The 21,145-nt window shown below is 44.3% G+C and overlaps 1 protein-coding gene across 2 annotated transcripts in view; it reads right to left on the bottom strand.

Annotated features, from left to right (window-relative positions):
* The window catches only part of LOC133615189 (uncharacterized), a 53,328-nt gene that overhangs the window by 4,370 nt on the left and 27,813 nt on the right, over positions 1–21,145 (bottom strand). For both annotated transcript variants that reach the window (XM_061973576.2, XM_061973577.2), the window contains exons 7-11: positions 6,725–6,823; positions 6,516–6,661; positions 5,698–5,869; positions 5,523–5,635; positions 3,505–3,589 (exon numbers count right to left, since the gene is read on the bottom strand). In XM_061973576.2, coding sequence (XP_061829560.1) covers positions 3,505–3,589; positions 5,523–5,635; positions 5,698–5,869; positions 6,516–6,661; positions 6,725–6,823 — 615 coding nt within the window. The remainder of the gene's footprint in view (positions 1–3,504; positions 3,590–5,522; positions 5,636–5,697; positions 5,870–6,515; positions 6,662–6,724; positions 6,824–21,145) is intronic.

A 21,145-nucleotide genomic window follows, 5' to 3' on the forward strand; every position in this document is an offset into this window, starting at 1 on the left:
TTGCCTGCCTGTTGTCCAGACCTGTCTCCCATTGAAAATGTGTGGCGCATTATGAAGCCTAAAATACCACAACGGAGACCCCCGGACTGTTGAACAACTTAAGCTGTACATCAAGCAAGAATGGGAAAGAATTCCACCTGAGAAGCTTAAAAAACCGGTCTCCTCAGTTCCCAAACGTTTACTGAGTGTTGTTAAAAGGAAAGGCCATGTAACACAGTGGTGAACATGCCCTTTCCCAACTACTTTGGCACGTGTTGCAGCCATGAAATTCTAAGTTAATTAGTATTTGCATTCAATTAAATATGGGTTGAAAAGGATTTGCAAATCATTGTATTCCGTATTCCTCAGTGGCCTAGTGGTTAGAGTGTCCGTCCTGAGATCGGTAGGTTGGGAGTTCAAATCCCGGCCGAGTCATACCAAAGACTATAAAAAAATGGGACCCATTACCTCCCTGCTTGGCACTCAGCATCAAGGGTTGGAATTGGGGGTTAAATCACCAAAATGATTCCCGGGCGCAGCCACCGCTGCTGCCCTCACCTCCCAGGGGGTGATCAAGGGTGATGGGTCAAATGCAGAGAATAATTTCGCCACACCTAGTGTGTGTGTGACAATCATTGGTACTTTAACTTTAACTTTTAACTTTATATTTACATCTAACACAATTTCCCAACTCATATGGAAACGGGGTTTCTGTGTATGTATATATATAGATATATATATATATATACATACATACATACATACGTACGTATATATATATATATATATATATATATATATATACACATACATACATACATACTACATATATATATACATACATATATATATATATATACATACACACACATACATACATACATACATATATATGTGTGTGTGTGTGTGTCTATATATATATATACATATTTATACATATACATATATATACACACATACATGTGTGTATATTAGGGCTGCAACAACTAAATGATTAAATCGATTATCAAAATAGTTGGCGATTAATTTAGTCATCGATTCGTTGGAACTATGCTATGCACATGCGCGGAGGCTTATTTTATTTGTTTATTATTTTTGTTAGGTTTTTTTTGTTATTTTTTTTGTTTTATAAACCTTTATTTATAAACTGCAACATTTACAAACAGCTGAGAAACAATAATCAAAATAAGTACAAAAACAGTACAAAACAGCGCCAGGGCGGCGCTGAGGTTACGTCTCATTAGAGATGCGCGGATAGGCAATTATTTCATCCCCAACCGCATCAGAAAGTCGTCAACCATCCGCAATCCACCCGATCCAACATTTGATCAGAACCGCATCCGCCCGCCATCCGCCCGCACCCGCCCGTTGTTATATATCTAATATAGACGATGCAAGGCATTAGTGAGGTTATAAAGCTTTTGCCTGTTAAAGAAAAGAGACTGATCCAATGCAGCATTCGCGTGCCACGCTGTCACGACCCAGACGCACACCAGTGCGCAATCATATGGGAGCCGCGCTGAGCGCACCTCCAAGCGCGTCTCGCTGCCGGCGACGGCCGGGTAAATGGGCCCGACGCTCCAGCGCCATCCATTTTCAGGGCTAGTTGATTCGGCAGGTGGGTTGTTACACACTCCTTAGCGGGTTCCAACTTCCATGGCCACCGTCCTAGCTGCTGTCTATATCAACCAGGGTGAGCCCCACCCCTTTCGTGAGCGCACTGCGCGCGGAGTGACCCCTGTTACGCGCCCCCGGCAACAGGGGTGGCGGGCAGGTAAGCTGCGCGGGCGGAGCGCGCGGAGTGACCCCTGTTACGAGCCCCCGGCCACGGGGGTGGCGGGCAGGTAAGCTGCTTACCTGCTGCGCGTGACGCCGGCCGCGGCGAAGGCGGACGAGGCGGGGTGTCGGTGCGGTGGGCGCGGTGGTGACCCTGGACGTGCGTCGGGCCCTTCTCGCGGATCGCCTCAGCTACGGCTCCCGGTGGGGCCCTCTCGGGGGAAGGGGCCTCGGTCCCGGACCCCGGCGAGGCGTCGGGGGCCTTCTCCGCTCCGTAAAAGTGTCCATTTCTTTTTTTTTTTTCTTCTGTTGTGGCATATGCTGCAGGTGCCTGCTCGTTTTTCGTATGTGGGTAACAACATTTAACTATGTATATATATTTCCGAATTGGTTTAACTGCCACCCGCCTGAATCTATTTAAAATCTAATTTTTTAAAATTTCAATCGCCCGACCCGACTCGACCCGACCCGCTGATAAAATCTAATTTTTTAAAATTTCATCCGCCCGATTCGCGGATAATCCGCGGACTCCGCGGTTGTACCCGCAAACCGCGCATCTCTACGTCTCATGAGGTGGAGGTAAGCTAGCCAATCATGTGTCATGTGCAGCTCACGTGACCACGCCGTCTCCTTTGCTGGAAACATTCGAAAAATGGCGCAGGAAAACAGTACCGATAGTTCAGCGGAGAAACATCTTGAAGTTATTGCTTCAATGGAGAAAAGTGTACGACCTAAGTCGTCAAAAGTGTGGGAACACTTCACTTTAAAGACTTCAAAGAAGACTGTTTCCTGCAAAATGGCACGAAAGTACAATATTGCTTCAGGAGCACCTGAAAAGGAAACATGTTGGAGCCATGGATGAAGGGAAGAACTCACTGTACGTAACTTTTTAAGTCCATAGTGGCAACAAGCATTCATGAGTTCAGTTTTTTTGTGAGTAACGTTAACGTTATGCCTTTGTTGCAACGCGGGGCTGATAATGTGTCTCCGGCACATTTGACTCCGTTTTGAGAGACAAAACGCACGGTTACCAATTTCGAAATAAACGTAACGGACAGAAATATATCAGGTTGGTTTCATAATGGATCAATGTAGCTGGGCCCGATAAAGCTATATAAATATATTTAGATTTGAGTGACGTTTTAGTATAACTAAATGATATGAAGGTGCTGGCACATTGCATGCTATTATTCAGAGGCAGCCTAAAATGAATCCTTTATTATTCACAACAGAAACGTGTACAATATCTGATTCAGTTCTGATGAGTTACATTTGTGTGTTATTATTGGTGTATGCTGCATCCTCAATGTCCAGAACATGGTGCCAGTATGCTGTCTTTTTTCAATAAAATACTGGAAAGGATAGAAATGTAGTTTGTCTCTTCTATCCGATTATTAATCAATTAATCAAAGTAATAATCAACAGATTAATCGATTACCAAATTAATCGTTAGTTGCAGCCCAAGTGTATATACATATGTGTGTATATATATATATATATATATATATATATATATATATATATATATATATATATAAATATATATATTTATATATATATATATATATATATATATATATATATAAAATCTATCATCATGTATATCTGACACTGGTGATTGTTTCCTTAATTAAAAGTAACTAAATGAGGAGCCTGTCTTTTGAAGGGGTGCTCTTTGCAAGGAAGGACTCCCTTCAAAGAGCCATAACATCTAGATAGTGAAGCCTTCATTTATACGTCACACACTACCTTTTTGTTCTTTGCCACTTCCTGAACAAACTCCAACTTCTCCTGCAGCTGCCTTTTCTGCTTGCCCGACAGGGTTGGTTGGGTCCTATCAAAAAACACATAAAAGTGATCTTGATGAAGATATCTTCATTTGGATGGGACTAAATCTTATTGTGCAGGTGTTCCTAGTGGAGTGTCCATTCTGACAGCAGGTTTAAATGCAGTTTTTGACAAAAAAATTATTTTAGTTCAATTCGAATCATCTCATTAGTTTCAGTCAACCAAACTACATCACATTTCAGTCATCTAAAATGTTGACTGAAATATAAAGAATACAAGGTAAGGCCTCTTTAAAGCACCTTTATTTATACGACCTGTTTAACACCAAAGTAGCATGATCTTATGGCCAGGAATCACTTTTTGCTCCACACCTTCATCCATCCATCCATCCATTTACTACCGCTTATTCCCTTCGGGGTCGCTGGAGCCTATCTCAGCTACAATCGGGCGGAAGGTGCGTCCACCCTGGACAAGTCGCCAGCTCATCACAGGGCCAACACAGATAGACAGACAACATTCACACTCACATTCACACACTAGGGCCAATTTAGTGTAGCCAATCAACCTATCCCCAGCTACATGTCTTTGGAGGTGGGAGGAAGCCGGAGTACCCGGAGGGAACCCACACAGTCACGGGGAAGACATGCAAACTCCACACAGAAAGATCCCGAGCGCAGGATCGAACCCAGTACCTTCGTATTGTGAGGCAGACGCACTAAGCCCTCTACCACCGTGCTGCCCTGCTCCACACCTCAATGCCAGTAAATATATTGTTCTATTTTTTGATGCTACCTTTCTGGCAAAGCAGGTGTGTGTGTGTGTGTGTGTGTTGTGAAACATACTTATGATGCAAGTTGTTTATGAGCAACAAATACACATATTTGTCAGGACAACTTTCATCCATCCATTCATCTTCTACCGCTTGTCCCTATCAGGAACACTGGAACCTTCCATTCCTTAATAAATATCCGCCTCAAATGAATAAATACTGAATTTTTACAACTACAAAGCGCACTTAAAATCCTTTCATTTTCTCAAAAATGGACAGTGCGCCTTATAACCTGGTGCGCCTATGTACCGATTAATTCTGGTTGTGCTTTGTTATTTGGTGCAATGATAATTGTGACCAGTAGATGGCAGTTACACATAAGAGATACGTGTGGACTGTAAATTGACGCCTGTTCAATAAATGACAGGTACAGATTAGCAAGCAACATTAAAACTTCGATGTTTCATTGAGAATATAGAACATTACACGCGGCGCTCAAAACCTACTCAGTGGCCTAGTGGTTAGAGTGTCCACCCTGAGATCGGTAGGTTGTGAGTTCAAACCCCGGCCAAGTCATACCAAAGACTATAAAAATGGGACCCATTACCTCCCTGCTTGGCACTCAGCATCAAGGGTTGGAATTGGGGGTTGAATCACCAAAAATGATTCCTGGGCGTGGCCACCGCTGCTGCCCACTGCTCCCCTCAGCTCCCAGGGGGTGATGGGTCAAATGCATAGGACAAATTTCACCACACCTAGTGTGTGTGTGACAATCATTGGTACTTTAACTTTAAAAATCTGTCAAAATGTTTTAGTATGACTTTGGTAAGCTATGAAGCTGCACCACTTGATGAATTGTTGGAGCATTGCGGCTACCATAGTCTGACGTACTGTCATTCAACATACGGGTAGTTATGTTGTAAAAGTTGAGGATTTTTGTGATTCCTGATGGTTTGGGAGGGCACCAAAGTGGTGTGTGCGCTTGTTTTGGCTTGTTAAGAGAAAGTTGTTGTGTTTGTTTGATAGACAGTACTTTATGTTGTGTATAAAGTGTACAAACCTTCACTAAAATATGGACTTTGGTCGAGGCTGGAGTTCATTATTTATACTTACATGATTTCTTATGGAATAATTGGCTCCAATATATAAACTCTTTGATTTGCGAAGGCCGTTCAAGAAGCAATTATGGACTGTTGCATATTTCTGGTACCTGAAGGAGAAGCGTGCAATGAGGAGCAAGATGAAGGAAGCAAAGACCATCCCGCCACAGCCGTAAAGTTGCTGCTCTCCAGACATAGACTCAAAGATCCGCACCACAGGAACCTGGAAAAGACAAGTGAGACAACATTTCCATTTGGAGATGGTCCCCTCTGCCAAGTACTAACCAGATAGAGCGATAGCGCCTCAATGCCTTGGCGACCCACAGCCATCTCCAGGACTTCCTGTGACAGAGTGCCCAGCAGCAGTATGGACAGAAGAGCTATCGGGATGCTAAAGCCCATTAGAGTCAGGAAGCAGCTCTTGCAGCGTGCGCCTCTGTTGGCAACACTGGTCTGCCTGCAAGAGACACCAAAGATGACAGGAGAGTTCACCCTATTTCAGTTAAAATAATTTCATTTTCTCAAAAATAAACAGTGCGCCTAATGTTTTGCTTACCGACCTCCAAGCAATGTTATTTGGTACATGGTGTAATGATAAGTGAGACCAATAGATGGCAGTCACACAGATATACGTGTGGACTGCAGGTTGATGCCTGTTCAATAAAAACAATAGCTAGCCAGTACCTGTAAGCAGGCAAGACCAAAACTTTGATGTTTCATTGAGAATATAGAACATTACACACGGTGCTCAAAAATCTGTCAAAATGTTTTAGTGCGACTTTGGTAAGCTACGAAGCTGCACCGCTTCATGGACTGTCAGAGCATTACGGCTACCGTAGTCAGACGTTCTACATACAGTATTATTATGGTGTGTGTATAAGGACTCAAAATGGCACCTATTAGGAGACATTATCTGGTGTTTTGTTTCGATCTATTATGCAAAACCAACTTTTCTTACAATATGACGCCTTTAGTGCGCCTTATAATCCAGTGCGCCTTCTGTATGAAAATGGACCCGAATAGACCCGCTAATCAGCACGCCTAATGGTGGGATAAATAGATGACATGGAATATAAGATTTGTTCCAGTTTGTGTGTGCTTACCTGTCATTGGCCAGTTTATCAGTGATGGCTTCACTGATGACCTCACAGTCCTTCTCCAGGGAGTTGAGTGTATTCTGGACGGTCTGGTTGATGGTTTTCTCAACTGTGCGGCACACTTCCTCGATCTGGTTGACGCAGCGGCTCGGCTAAAATCCAAAAAGGCGCACAAATTAAAAGGCGGTAGTTGAGAAATCAGAAAAGTGGTGTACCTTGTTGGGATTAGGAACATAGATGGTGGGCATGTCAAAGCCACATTTGTTGAGTCCTGGTCGCTTGCAGAGCTCCTGGACAATCTGCATCATGACTCGCTATCAGAAAGAATAACAGCACAATCATCATTTGACCATGCCTTTTCAAGGTTGCTATCCATTCACGTAGAACCAAATTCAATATACTGTATATCAATATTTTGATATAGGGTTGTGCAATATAGACTATATAAATGATCTACATTTAACTGACAAACCTTTTAAGACTATCCTTATATTGTGATCATGCATGTCGATGTGTCTCGCATTCTAACTAGCGGCTAACGTCCCTCCACAGTGCAAAGCCACTTCTAAGTCAGCAATCCTCGTCTCCATGGCCGCATATAAACTGTTTCAGTATCATTATCACTGGAGGACAAGGAATAGCTAAACATGCTTCACTACACACCGTAGGAGGTTATGCTAAGCGCTAACCACAAGCTAAAGCTCTTGAAACAAAGATGGGTGGTTCGATACAAAATAACAGCAATAGCCATGTGTACACAGACAAAATGTATTTAATCTATCAATCAAACAAATTTTACTTATATAGCCCTTAATCACAAATGTCTCAAAGGGCTACACAAGCCACAACGACATCCATGCTTTTTATATTTTAACAAAAGTGCAGATATAAACATGTACAATCTTATTAAACTGGAGACGAAGTTTCACAGTATACTACACTGCTGAAACACGATTGTTTTCATCCATATCCAGGGTTTCCCCCAGAGGTGGGTAGAGTAGCCAGAAATTGTACTCAAGTAAGAGTACTGTTACTTTAGAGATTTATTACTCAAGAAAAAGTAAGGAGTAGTCACCCAAATATTTACTTGAGTAAAAGTAAAAAGTATGTTGTGAGAAAACTACTCAAGTACTGAGTAACTGATGAGTAACATACACTCATATCATATATATATATATATATATATATATATATATATATATATATATATATATATATATATATATATATCAATCAATCAATCAATCAATCTTTATTTATATAGCCCTAAATCACAAGTGTCTCAAAGGGCTGCACAAGCCACAACGACATCCTCGGTACAAAGCCCACATATATATATATATATATATACATATATATATATATATATACTGTATATATATATATATATATATATATATATATATATATACATACACATATATATATACATACATACATATACATTGATATATACAGTATATAATTTATATGTATTTATTTTTGCTGTTTTTGTTTACATGTTAAAGGTGTTTTAATGAATATACATGCATGTTTAACATATAGATTCCTTTCTTTCATGAAGACTAGAATATAAGTTGGTTTATTACCTGATTCTGATGACTTGCGTTGATTGTAATCAGACAGTTGTGATTATAACGTCCACATTTTCAAATGGAGGAGAAGAAAAGTTCCTCCTTTCTGTCTAATACCACATGAAAGTGGTGGGTTTTTGGCATCTTATTTGTCCAGCTTCCATATTCGTTTTTATACACTTAACAAGAAATATATTGGCGTCAAACTCCGTAGCCTGCTAGCTTGTTTGCGCTGGCTTTCGGAGACTCTTGTTTTGAAAGCGCAGGCGCGATGGAGCGGCACTTTTATTGTGAAGACAGGAACGTCCTCATGTGCGGTCAGTCTTTAGGCTTTTGACGAGATGTACGTTTGAAATAAAAAAGTATCTTTTTTCCTTCACACTTTTGATTGATTGATTGATTGGAACTTTTATTATTAGATTGCACAGTACAGTACACATTCCGTACAATTGACCACTAAATGGTAACACCCCAATAAGTTTTTCAACTTGTTTAAGTCAGGTCATGTGACCACCTGGCTCTGTTTGATTGGTCCAACATCACCAGTGACTGCATCTGATTGGTGGAACGAAGTGAAACGTCACCAGTAAGGCAGACACTTTGAAGGTCTGTCTGACAGACCAAAACAAACAAAGCGTGCATTAACAGATCAATAAAAATTAGTAGCGAGTAGCGAGCTGAATGTAGATAAAAGTAGCGGAGTAAAAGTACCGTTCCTTCTCTATAAATATACTTAAGTAAAAGTAAAAGTATGTTGCATTAAAACTACTCTTAGAAGTACAATTTATCCCAAAAGTTACTCAAGTAGATGTAACGGAGTAAATGTAGCGCGTTACTACCCACCTCTGGTTTCCCCTTAATGTAATTGAATTTTTAGAACCACCACACCTTGAAAATAGGAGCTTTTTTTTTATACTTGAAAACAATTTGAAGTAATATTTCTTAAACTTTTATTACCAATCTTATAATAACAAACGGCACAATTCCAACAGGTTTTACCTCCCGTGCAAACATTTTCGTCTCATGAGTCCGCTCTTCCCCAGACACACAACAACACTTCCTCATTCTCTGCCAATCACCTTTCAGGCAAGGACGGTGTGTTTGTAAACGTGGGAAAAACTGACATCAAATCCAAACCACACAAACATAAAACATTAACATTAGCTAGTCGTTACAGTATGAATTGATATATATGGCCTATTATTTGGTCACTATTGACAAGTGTTGTACCAAAAACTGGACCACCGAAAAAATACTTTGATCACAGAAAATCGCTCTACTGAAACCGGATGTAAACATAACGCACGCCATTGTCTGGACTGTTGTCTACAATGTGGACGTAACCAGATATACCCATGCATGGACAACCATCTACAAAATTTGCAAATATTAAGAAGAACAGTGGCGACTTTTAAAAAGGGAAAGTCCAACTGGAGCAGCAGCACCAAGCAAGTGTGACGTCATGATTGCTGCAGCCTCTTTAGTCTGGGACATGGAGGGACAGAAGTAGTCTCTAAACACGACTACATTTTATAACAACACCACAAGAAGATGCTAGATTTGTTGATACTTGGCTTTAATTTGAAAAAAGTCATTAAAATTTGTAAACACTTGAAAAAATCTCAACAATGTACCTTGTACAAAAAGCAGCAACAATTGAAAATATGGCAAAACGATAAAAAAATATTGTTAATACTAATCAATAAAAACATTTATTTTTAAATATATGTACCGGGTATACAATTTTAGAGTCTTTTTAAAGAAAATCTTATCATCATAGCAAATTATGCAAATTACTTGATGACGTCATGTGACGACCACAGGTATCTTGGCAGTTTAGGAGAAACCCTGACATCATATATAGTTTTTTTAATACTGGTAAAAATACTATGCCACATGTACATGCACTTTTATTATTGTTCTTTTTTTTATTGCTACTATAGTAGTTAAATATATTATGTTGTGCACTTTGTGTCTGTCCTCGTCTTGTCTATGCATGGGACAGTGAGGAACGGAACTTCCATTCTTTGCATGTCTTGCACATGTGAAGAAGTGGCAATAAAACTGATGTCTCTCTGTCTCATCCCCACTTGTTCCCTGTCTGTCTTCCTTTTTTTCTTCTTTCTATCCACTCCTGCTCTGGTCCAAACATGAATGTAAACCCATTTCATAAAGTCAAACACAAATAAGGCAACAAGAAGTATCCCACATCCTTTGCAAAGTAAATGTGTACAGCAGATATAGATCATCTACATCAACAATGTGATTTGTCTGAGTGGCTGGATAGGACAGATAAAAAAAAAAAAGACTGACTGATGTTACAACAGAAAGTTACCAGATATTTATAGTTAATTAGCAAGAACATTAAAAATAGTTCTGAGAAAATAATGCAACTGGAAATAATCCAATGTTACTGCATATGTCAGCATTCAAATTAGTCATCCTTTTAAAAATAGTTTTATTACAAACCAAAAAAATATCATAATATATATCGTTATTGCAAGAGGCTGCAAAATATGAAAATAGATTACAGGACAGTGATTCTCAAACGCCAAAGAATCCATCCATCCATCCATCGTCCACCGCTTGTCCCTTACAGGGTCGCGGGGGGTGCTGGAGCCTATCTCAGCTGCACACGGGCGGAAAGCGGGGTACACCCCAGGTCCAGACTAGTCGCAAATTTCCTTTATTTATGTCCTCTGTGTATTTAATTTATATTTGCATTTCTCATGACACATTATCTGTATATAATATTGGCTGCATTTCTAATAGTTGTTGTTTGGGTTTGTTGTTTGTGTGCCATGTTGTTCAAGAACAGACTGCAAAGACAAGATACTTAACGTTCGAACTGGAAAACTGTTATTTTTTGCAAATATTAGCTCATTTGAAATTTGATGCCTGCAACATGTTTCAAAAAAGCTGGCACAAGTGGCAAACAAGAGGAAAACAATGAGGATAGCTCATCAAACACTTATTTGGAACATCCCAAGGTGAACAGGCTCATTGGGAACAGGTGGGTGCCATGATTGGGTATAAAAGCAGCTTCCATGAAATGCTCAGTCATTCACAAACAATGATGGGGCGAGGGTCACCACTTTGTGATTAAATGCGTGAGCACATTGTCCAACAGTTTAAGAACAACATTTCTCAACCAGCAATTGCAAGGAATTTAGGGATTTCACCATCTACGGTCCGTAATATCATCAACGCGACTCCTCCCGGGTTTGTTTACACTTCCAAACCTCGCGCCACCGGTTGCGGAGGAGGTCCCGCGATGATCTATTGCGAGAAGTGGAAAGTCTCACCGGTGTCTTCCACCGCCTTCTGCTCCTTTGAATGCACAGTTTTGCAACTATCTGGACCTACTCCCACAATCATAGCTGCTGTGTACCGACCACTTTATTTTACCACCATTTTATTAGTGATTTTTCGGCTTTTCTCGCTCATCTTTCCTCACTTTCCCCTAAAATTGTACTGCTGGGGGATTTTAATTTTCACATGGACAGCACTAACAATACAATGGGCAGTGATTTTTCATGCTGTCTTCAAAGCTTCGGTCTGCAGCAGTACATCAACTTCCCTACCCACTCTAAAGGATACACACTTGATTTGGTTTGTTGTTCAGGCGTAAATGTTAATGCCACTTCCAATTCACTGCCTTACTCTGATCACCTGCTAGTATCTTTCACTGTCAAATTATATTTGTGTACAATTACCTTTCCCTGCAATATCTGTTTTCGTAAAATCAAGGACATCAACTCTGACACTCTTTCCACCGCCATTGACAGCCTAGACTCTCTTTCCTCTCCCAATGAACTGGTCACCTACTACAACAATAATCTTCATCATCTACTGGACATGCTGGTTCCAGAGAAAATCAGAAATGTCTCTTTCACCAAGTCTGCACCCTGGTTTACTCCCACACTTTGTAAATTAAAAACAAAGAGACGCTAACTTGAACGTCTTTACAAAAAAAAACACTGTACACAAGGATGTACATCCAACACTTGGATGTACATGAAAGTCTGCATTTCCTCACTGATCCACCTCATCACGAATATCATCCATTCTTCTCTCAGTAGTGGAATTGTTCCCTCAGCTTTCAAAACAGCAGCCATAACACCAATTTTGAAAAAAACAGGCTCACATTCAAATAATTTTAATAACCTTCGTCCCATTTCAAATCTGCCATTCATTCAAAAATCCTTGAAAAAACTGTCTCCTCCCTACTTCACTCCCACCTACAGTTAAACAACATATATGAAATATTCCAATTTGGTTTCTGCCCCCTGCACAGCACTTGTAAAAATCACAAACAATCTCCTCCTGGCAGTTGATTCTGGTCTTCTCACTATCCTCATCCTTTTAGATCTCACTGCAGCCTTTGATACAATTTCACACAGTGTCCTCCTCCATAGATTGCACAGTATTGGCATCACAAACACCCCTTCACTGGTTTAGATCATATCTCTCCCACCGCACTCAGTTTGTTAATCTCCGTTCATTCAAATCCCCTCTGTCTCCCGTTTCTTCTGGTGTGCCCCAGGGCTCTGTTATTGGTCCCCTGCTTTTTATCATCTACATTCTTCCCCTTGGCAATATTTTCCGTAAATTTAAAATACATTTTCACTGTTATGCGGATGACACCAAGCTCTACGTCTCAACCAAACCAACTGCTTCTCTTCATCCTTTCTCCCTTACGGACTGCCTCAGTGAACTCAAACTGTGGTTCAAATTCAATTTCCTCCAACTCAATAGTAATAAAACCGAAATCTTACTTGTAGGTACAAATTCCATTCTAGCCAAAACCAACAGCTTGTCCGTTACTCTCGGCAATTCCTCTGTCTCACCCTCCTCCCAAGTTAAGAGTCTGGGTGTCATCCTCAACAGCACACTCTCTTTTCAAGCTCACATAAACAACATTACCAGGGCTGCTTACTTTCATCTACGCAACATTAATCGACTTCGCCCATCCTTAACCCACATACAGCTGCCATACTAGTCCATAGCCGTGTCACCTCTTGCCTGGACTACTGCAACTCACTCCTGTTTGGTCTCCCTCACAAGTCACTTCACAAACTTCAACTTCTCCAGAACTCTGCAGCCCGAATAATCACCAGAACCCCTTCAATACAGCACATCACCACTGTTCTGCAAAAACTCCATTGGCTACCCATCAAACACCGTATCCAATATAAAATAATTCTCCTCACTTTCAAAGCTATCTATAACCTTTCTCCGTCATATCTCTCTGACCTGCTCAATGTCGCCACAGCCGACATTGACATTGTCTTCATCCATTCATCTTACTGTCCCCTTATATAACCTGTCCACCATGGGTGCCCGAGCTTTCAGCTGCTCAACCCCTCATCTTTGGAACTCATTATCACCAGACCTTCGTAACATAGACTTTAAGGCTGAAACAACGCGTCGACGTAGTCGACGTCATCGGTTACGTAAATACGTCGACGCCGTTTTTGTGCATCGACGCGTCGCATATTTACGTCACACTACCGTCATGGCGGAGCGCAAAGCAGACGATGCGAGCGGTGCGAGCGAGGGGAAAAAAGAACGCCAAAAGTGTGGGAGCATTTCAATAAACGGCCTAATAATGTTGTAGCGGCGAACAGCTGTCTCGTCAGCTGACGCGCGAGCTCGCACCCGTGGCTGCTTAGCAACCAGCCAAACCCCACACATCCGCATCCCTATTCACCTAGGCAACCCCAGGAAATGTATATAATTCGGCATTATTTCGGCCAGTCGGCTTATATGATCAGAGCCGATCAGTTTACGTTCACGCGCAGGTATAACGTGGCGCACTCCCGTCTCATCTGCTGGTGCGCGAGCCCGGTAATTAGACAGCTGTGTCAAATCAAGGAGTACAAAAGACGCCAGCACAGAGTGGAAAAAGGTTTAGTTCATTACAGTTAACCCAGAGTTGTGCCAAAAGTGTACCAAAACCAAAAGCTGAACGGACAGCCGGTAAGATTGCTCTTTATTTCTCTTTGTGGGTGTGGCGCACCTGTTGCGCTGGTGAGATGGGGGGTGCGGGGGAGTTGTGTGCATGTAGCGTGCTTAGTCTGGAGGCTAAATACACACGGTGTTTTGTGTAACTGTTGTTTAGTAAGGAAGTGTTGATATTCTTTGCTTAGTTTGATAAATGTTGGAGCAGTTTGCTTCATCAGGAGGGTGAAGTCGCTCAACTTAAAGTGTTGGATTTAACTGTGTTGGATCATTGGCTGCTGGTGAGGGCATAGAAAAAGGGGCATTTTTTTTACCAGTAGACAGCGTTTAAGATTGAGTGTTTCACTGCTAAATTAATAATATATTTATATTGAATATGGATTTTAAATATGTATCTAAATAGGTGGTTAATTGGTTAGGTATTTATGTATTTGCATATTGGGTTTTCTGCTGCATTTATCTATTGTGCTTCTGGGTTTAAATGTATTTTATATGTATCTTGGTGCATTTATGTTCAGACAATTTATTTAAAATCTGTTTTAACTTAAAGGGAAAAGATTTGTCCATTTTCTTGCACTTGTTTAATGGTTAAGAGTTTGATAGCCTAATTAATAATTGTAAATTATGGGATTGATAATTGATTGATTTTTTACAGCATGTTAATCTTGTGGTGTTTTGTCCTTAAAGGTTTTTCACCTACTAAGGAAGCTAAAGGCTACTAAAGAAGCTAAAGGCTACTAAAGGCTACTAAAGACAGCTAATGACAGCTAAAGAAACTAAAGTCTACTAACACTGCTAAAGACTGCTAAAAAGACTAAAGAAGAAAAAAGAAGCTGTTTCTTCGTTGGAAAAACTGTTGCAAACTAAAGGAAAATAAAAGGAAAAAGTAACTACGGTCTGGTCTTTTGAGTGAAATCCAGAAGCCACATTCAGCATTGGTACATCCCTTCAAGTGTGGGATAAGCACAGCGAAAAAAGCAAAACACTTGACAGTTGTTGTATGCACACTGTGTCGAGCGGAAATGGCCTATCATAGCAGCACAATGGCTATGAACAAACATTTGAAAAGAAAACACCCGACAGCGTTCTTGCCATCAACATCAACTAGTCAATCGTCCGCGTGAGTATACGTTGTCATCATTACACAAAAACATGAATGTGTCATTTGTATCTGCGTTGTAAATTCATAAACTAAAACACTGTTTTGCTCTGAGAGGCGCGTTTGGCGTGCCTGTTCAGTGTTTACAAAGACGCGCTCCTCTTTAACGCTAACGTTAATTAGTTGTGCAAATACCTTTTACAACATTAACAGTTACATACTGTATACTATGTACAAACAAACAATTAACTTTCACTTTAATCATACTATCATTGTTGTGTTATTAAGCAAAATAAGCAATACTTTTACTTTTGTTGAAATGTTTACACTGTTACAGAATATTTCATTTTGCACTTTTTTGTATTGGATGTTCCATCCATCCATCCATCTTCTTCCGCTTATCCGAGGTCGGGTCGCGGGGGCAGCAGCTTAAGCAGGGAAGCCCAGACTTCCCTCTCCCCAGCCACTTCGTCCAGCTCCTCCCGGGGGATCCCGAGGCGTTCCCAGGCCAGCCGGGAGAGATAGTCTTCCCAGCGTGTCCTGGGTCTTCCCCGTGGCCTCCTACCGGTCGGACGTGCCCGAAACACCTTCCTAGGGAGGCGTTCGGGTGGCATCCCGACCAGATGCCCGAACCACCTCATCTGGCTCCTCTCGATGTGGAGGAGCAGCGGCTTTACTTTGAGCTCCTCCCGGATGACAGAGCTTCTCACCCTATCTCTAAGGGAGAGCCCCGCCACTCGGCAGAGGAAACTCATTTCGGCCGCTTGTACCCGTGATCTTGTCCTTTCGGTCATGACCCAAAGCTCATGACCATAGGTGAGGATGGGAACGTAGATCGACCGGTAAATCGAGAGCTTTGCCTTCCGGCTCAGCTCCTTCTTCACCACAACGGATCGATACAGCGTCCGCATTACTGAAGACACCGCACCGATCCGCCTGTCGATTTCACGATCCACTCTTCCCCCACTCGTGAACAAGACTCCGAGGTACTTGAACTTCTCCACTTGGGGCAAGATCTCCCCCCCAACCCGGAGATGGCACTCCAACCTTTTCCGGGAGAGAACCATGGACTCGGACTTGGAGGTGCTGATTCCCATCCCAGTCGCTTCACACTCGGCTGCGAACCGATCCAGTGAGAGCTGAAGATCTTGGCCGGAGGAAGCCATCAGGACCACATCATCTGCAAATAGCAGAGACCTAATCCTGCAGCCACCAAACCAGATCCCCTCAACGCCCTGACTACGCCTAGAAATTCTGTCCATAAAGGTTATGAACAGAATCGGTGACAAAGGGCAGCCTTGGCGGAGTCCAACCCTCACTGGAAACGTGTCCGACTTACTGCCGGCAATGCGGACCAAGCTCTGACACTGATTATACAGGGAGCGAACTGCCACAATAAGAAGTCCGTTACCCCATACTCTCTGAGCACTCCCCACAGGACTTCCCGGGGTACACGGTCGAATGCCTTCTCCAAGTCCACAAAGCACATGTAGACTGGTTGGGCAAACTCCCATGCACCCTCAAGGACCCTGCCGAGAGTATAGAGCTGGTCCACAGTTCCACGACCAGGACGAAAACCACACTGTTCCTCCTGAATCCGAGGTTCGACTATCTGGCGTAGCCTCCTCTCCAGTACACCTGAATAGACCTTACCGGGAAGGCTGAGGAGTGTGATCCCACGATAGTTGGAACACACCCTCCGGTTCCCCTTCTTAAGAGAGGAACCACCACCCCGGTCTGCCAATCCAGAGGTACCGCCCCCGATGTCCACGCGATGTTGCAGAGTCTTGTCAACCAAGACAGCCCCACAACATCCAGAGCCTTAAGGAACTCCGGGCGGATCTCATCCACCCCCGGGGCCTTGCCACCGAGGAGCTTTTTAACTACCTCGGCAACCTCAGCCCCAGAAATAGGAGTGCCCACCACAGATTCCCCAGGCCCTGCTTCCTCATAGGAAGACGTGCTGGTAGGATTGAGGAGGTCTTCGAAGTATTCCCTCCACCGATCCACAACATCCGCAGTCGAGGTCAGCAGAGCACCATCCCCACCATACACGGTGTTGACACTGCACTGCTTCCCCTTCCTGAGGCGGCGGATGGTGGTCCAGAATTGCTTCGAAGCCGTCCGGAAGTCTTTTTCCATGGCCTCCCCTGCTGCCTCAGGAGTCCCATGAGCCAAAAGAACCCGATAGGACTCCTTCTTCAGCCTGACGGCATCCCTCACCACCGGCGTCCACCAACGGGTTCTAGGATTACCGCCACGACAGGCACCAACTACCTTGCGGCCACAGCTCCAATCGGCCGCCTCGACAACAGAGGTACGGAACATCGTCCACTCGGACTCAATGTCCAGCACCTCCCTCGTGACATGTTCAAAGTTCTTCCGGAGGTGGGAATTGAAACTCTCTCTGACAGGAGACTCTGCCAGGCGTTCCCAGCAAACCCTCACAATGCGTTTGGGCCTGCCAGGTCTGTCCGGCATCCTCCCCCACCATCGCAGCCAACTCACCACCAGGTGGTGATCGGTAGAAAGCCCCGCCCCTCTCTTCACCCGAGTGTCCAAAACATGAGACCGCAAATCCGATGACACAACTACAAAGTCGATCATGGAACTGCGGCCTAGGGTGTCCTGGTGCCAAGTGCACATATGGACACCCTTATGTTTGAATATGGTGTTTGTTATCGACAATCTGTGACGAGCACAAAAGTCCAATAACAGAACACCACTCGGGTTCAGATCCGGGCGGCCATTCTTCCCAATCACACCTCTCCAGGTTTCACTGTCACTGCCAACATGAGCGTTGAAGTCCCCCAGTAGAACGAGGGAATCACCCGGGGGAGCACCCTCCAGTACTCCTTCGAGTGAATCCAAAAAGGGTGGGTACTCTGAGCTGCCGTTTGGCGCGTAAACGCAAACAACAGTCAGGACCCGTCCCCCCACCCGAAGGCGGAGGGAAGCTACCCTCTCGTCCACCGGGTTGAACTCCAACGTGCAGGCTTTGAGCCGAGGGGAAACAAGAATTGCCACCCCAGCCCGTCGCCTCTCACTGCCGGCAACGCCAGAGTGGAAGATAGTCCAGCCCCTCTCAAGAGAAGTGGTTCCAGAGCCCTTGCTGTGCGTCGAAGTGAGTCCGACTATATCTAGCCGGAACTTCTCCACCTCACGCACTAGCTCAGGCTCCTTCCCCCCCAGCGAAGTGACGTTCCACGTCCCAAGAGCCAGCTTATGTAGCCGAGGATCGGACCGCCAAGTGCCCTGCCCTCGGCTTCCGCCCAGCTCACACTGCACCCGACCTCTATGGCCCCTGCTATGGGTGGTGAGCCCATTGGAGGGGGGACCCACGTTGCCTCTTCGGGCTGTGCCCGGCCGGGCCCCATGGGGACAGGCCCGGCCACCAGGCGCTCGCCATCGTGCCTCACCTCCGGGCCTGGCTCCAGAGGGGGGCCCCGGTGACCCGCGTCCGGGCGAGGGAAATCTGGGTCCTTCGTTTGTGTTCTTCATCGAGGTCTTCGAGCTGCTCTTTGTCTGATCCCTCACCTAGGACCAGTTTGCCTTGGGAGACCCTACCAGGGGGCATAGAAACCCCCGGACAACATAGCTCCTAGGATCATTGGGACACGCAAACTCCTCTACCACGGTAAGGTGGCAGCTCAGAGAGGAGGTATTGGATGTTTATCTTTATTTTTGCACATTTTAAAGCAAAATAAGCAATACTTGTACTTTTGAAATGCTTATACTATTGCAGAATATTAAGATTTGCACTGGATGTTTACTTTTATATTTGCACATTAAAAAGCAAATCAGCTACTTTTAATTTTGTTAAATGTTAAAAGTTTTAAGTGTTTACATTGTTACAGAATATTTTGTCATGTTGTTGTCAATGTTGACTGAGTGGCCATACTTTTTTTTTTGTAAATAAAAGTCATGCCTTTTGAAAAAACTGGCCTCCTTTTTTTTTTTCACCTTCATTTTAAATAAAAAAATAATCGGTAAAAGGAAAAATAATCTATAGATTAACCGATTAATCGAAAAAATAATCTACAGATTAATCGATAGAAAAATAATCGTTAGCTGCAGCCTTAATAAACTTTATATCCCTCTTTAAATCAAGACTCAAAACACACCTATTCCTGACTTCTTATTCACTGTGAATCTTATGGATCTTTGTTGTTTTTATCCAATTGATTTTATTGTTTTGATTTTGTACGGTGTCCTTGAGTGCCCAAAAAGGTGTCTTATAAGTAAAATGTATCATTATTATTAGTATTATTATTATTATTATTACTCCTCTCTGAGCTGCCACCTTACCGTGGTAGAGGAGTTTGCGTGTCCCAATAATCCTAGGAGCTATGTTGTCCGGGGGCTTCCATGCCCCCTGGTAGGGTCTCCCAAGACAAACAGGTCCTAGGTGAGGGATCAGACAAAGAGCAGCTCGAAGACTTCTATGGGAATGAAACAACAAGGACTCAGATTTCCCTCGCCCAGACACGGGTCACCGGGGTCCCCCTCTGGAGCCAGGCCCGGAGTTGGGGCACGATGGCGAGCGCCTGGTGGCCGGGCCTGTCCCCATGGGGCCCGGCCGGGCACAGCCCGAAGAGGCAACGTGGGTCACTCCTCCAATGGGCTCACCACTCATGGGAGGGGCCATAGAGGTCGGGTGCATTGTGAGCTGGGCGGAAGCCGAAGGCAGGACACTTGGCGGTCCGATCCTCGGCTACATAAGCTAGCTCTTGGGACGTGGAACGTCACCTCGCTGGGGGGGAAGGAGCCTGAGCTAGTGCGCGAGGTAGAGAAGTTCCGGCTAGATATAGTCGGACTCACCTCGACGCACAGCAAGGGCTCTGGAACCAGTTCTCTCGAGAGGGGTTGGACTCTCTTCCACACTGGCGTTGCACGCAGTGAGAGGCGACGAGCTGGGGTAGCAATTCTTGTTGCCCCCCGGCTCAAAGCCTGCACGTTGGAGTTCAACCCGGTGGACGAGAGGGTAGCCTCCCTCCGCCTTCGGGTGGGGGGACGGGTCCTGACTGTTGTTTGTGCTTACGCACCAAACAGCAGTTCACAGTACCCACCCTTTTTGGATGCACTCGAGGGAGTACTGGAAAGTGCTCCCCCGGGTGATTCCCTCGTCCTACTGGGTGACTTCAACGCTCATGTTGGCAACGACAGTGAAACCTGGAGAGGCGTGATTGGGAAGAATGGCCGCCCGGATCTGAACCCAAGTGGTGTTTTGTTATTGGACTTTTGTGCCCGTCACAGATTGTCCATAACAAACACCATGTTCAAACATAAGGGTGTCCATATGTGCACTTGGCACCAGGACACCCTAGGCCGCAGTTCCATGATCGACTTTGTAGTTGTGTCATCGGATTTGCGGCCTCATGTTTTGGACACTCGGGTGAAGAGAGGGGCGGGGCTTTCTACCGATCACCACCTGGTGGTGAGTTGGCTGCGATGGTGGGGGAGGATGCCGGACAGACCTGGCAGGCCCAAACGCATTGTGAGGGTCTGCTGGGAACGTCTGGCAGAGTCTCCTGTCAGAGAGAGTTTCAATTCCCACCTCCGGAAGAACTTTGAACATGTCACGAGGGAGGTGCTGGACATTGTGTCCGAGTGGACCATGTTCCGCGCCTCTATTGTCGAGGCGGCTGATTGGAGCTGTGGCCGCAAGGTAGTTGGTGCCTGTCGTGGCGGTAATCCTAGAACCCCTTGGTGGACACCGGCGGTGAGGGATACCGTCAAGCTGAAGAAGGTGTCCTATCGGGTTCTTTTGGCTCATAAGACTCCAGAGGCAGCGGACAGGTACAGACAGGCCAAGCGGTGTGCGGCTTCAGCGGTCGCAAAGGCAAAACGTCGGACATGGGAGGAGTTCGGGGAAGCCATGGAAAACGACTTCCGGACGGCTTCGAAGCGATTCTGGACCACCATCCGCCGCCTCAGGAGGGGGAAGCAGTGCACTGTCGACACCGTGTATGGTGCTGATGGTGTTCTGCTGACCTCGA

Source organism: Nerophis lumbriciformis, linkage group LG22, assembly GCF_033978685.3.
Source record: "Nerophis lumbriciformis linkage group LG22, RoL_Nlum_v2.1, whole genome shotgun sequence".
NCBI lineage: Eukaryota > Metazoa > Chordata > Actinopteri > Syngnathiformes > Syngnathidae > Nerophis > Nerophis lumbriciformis.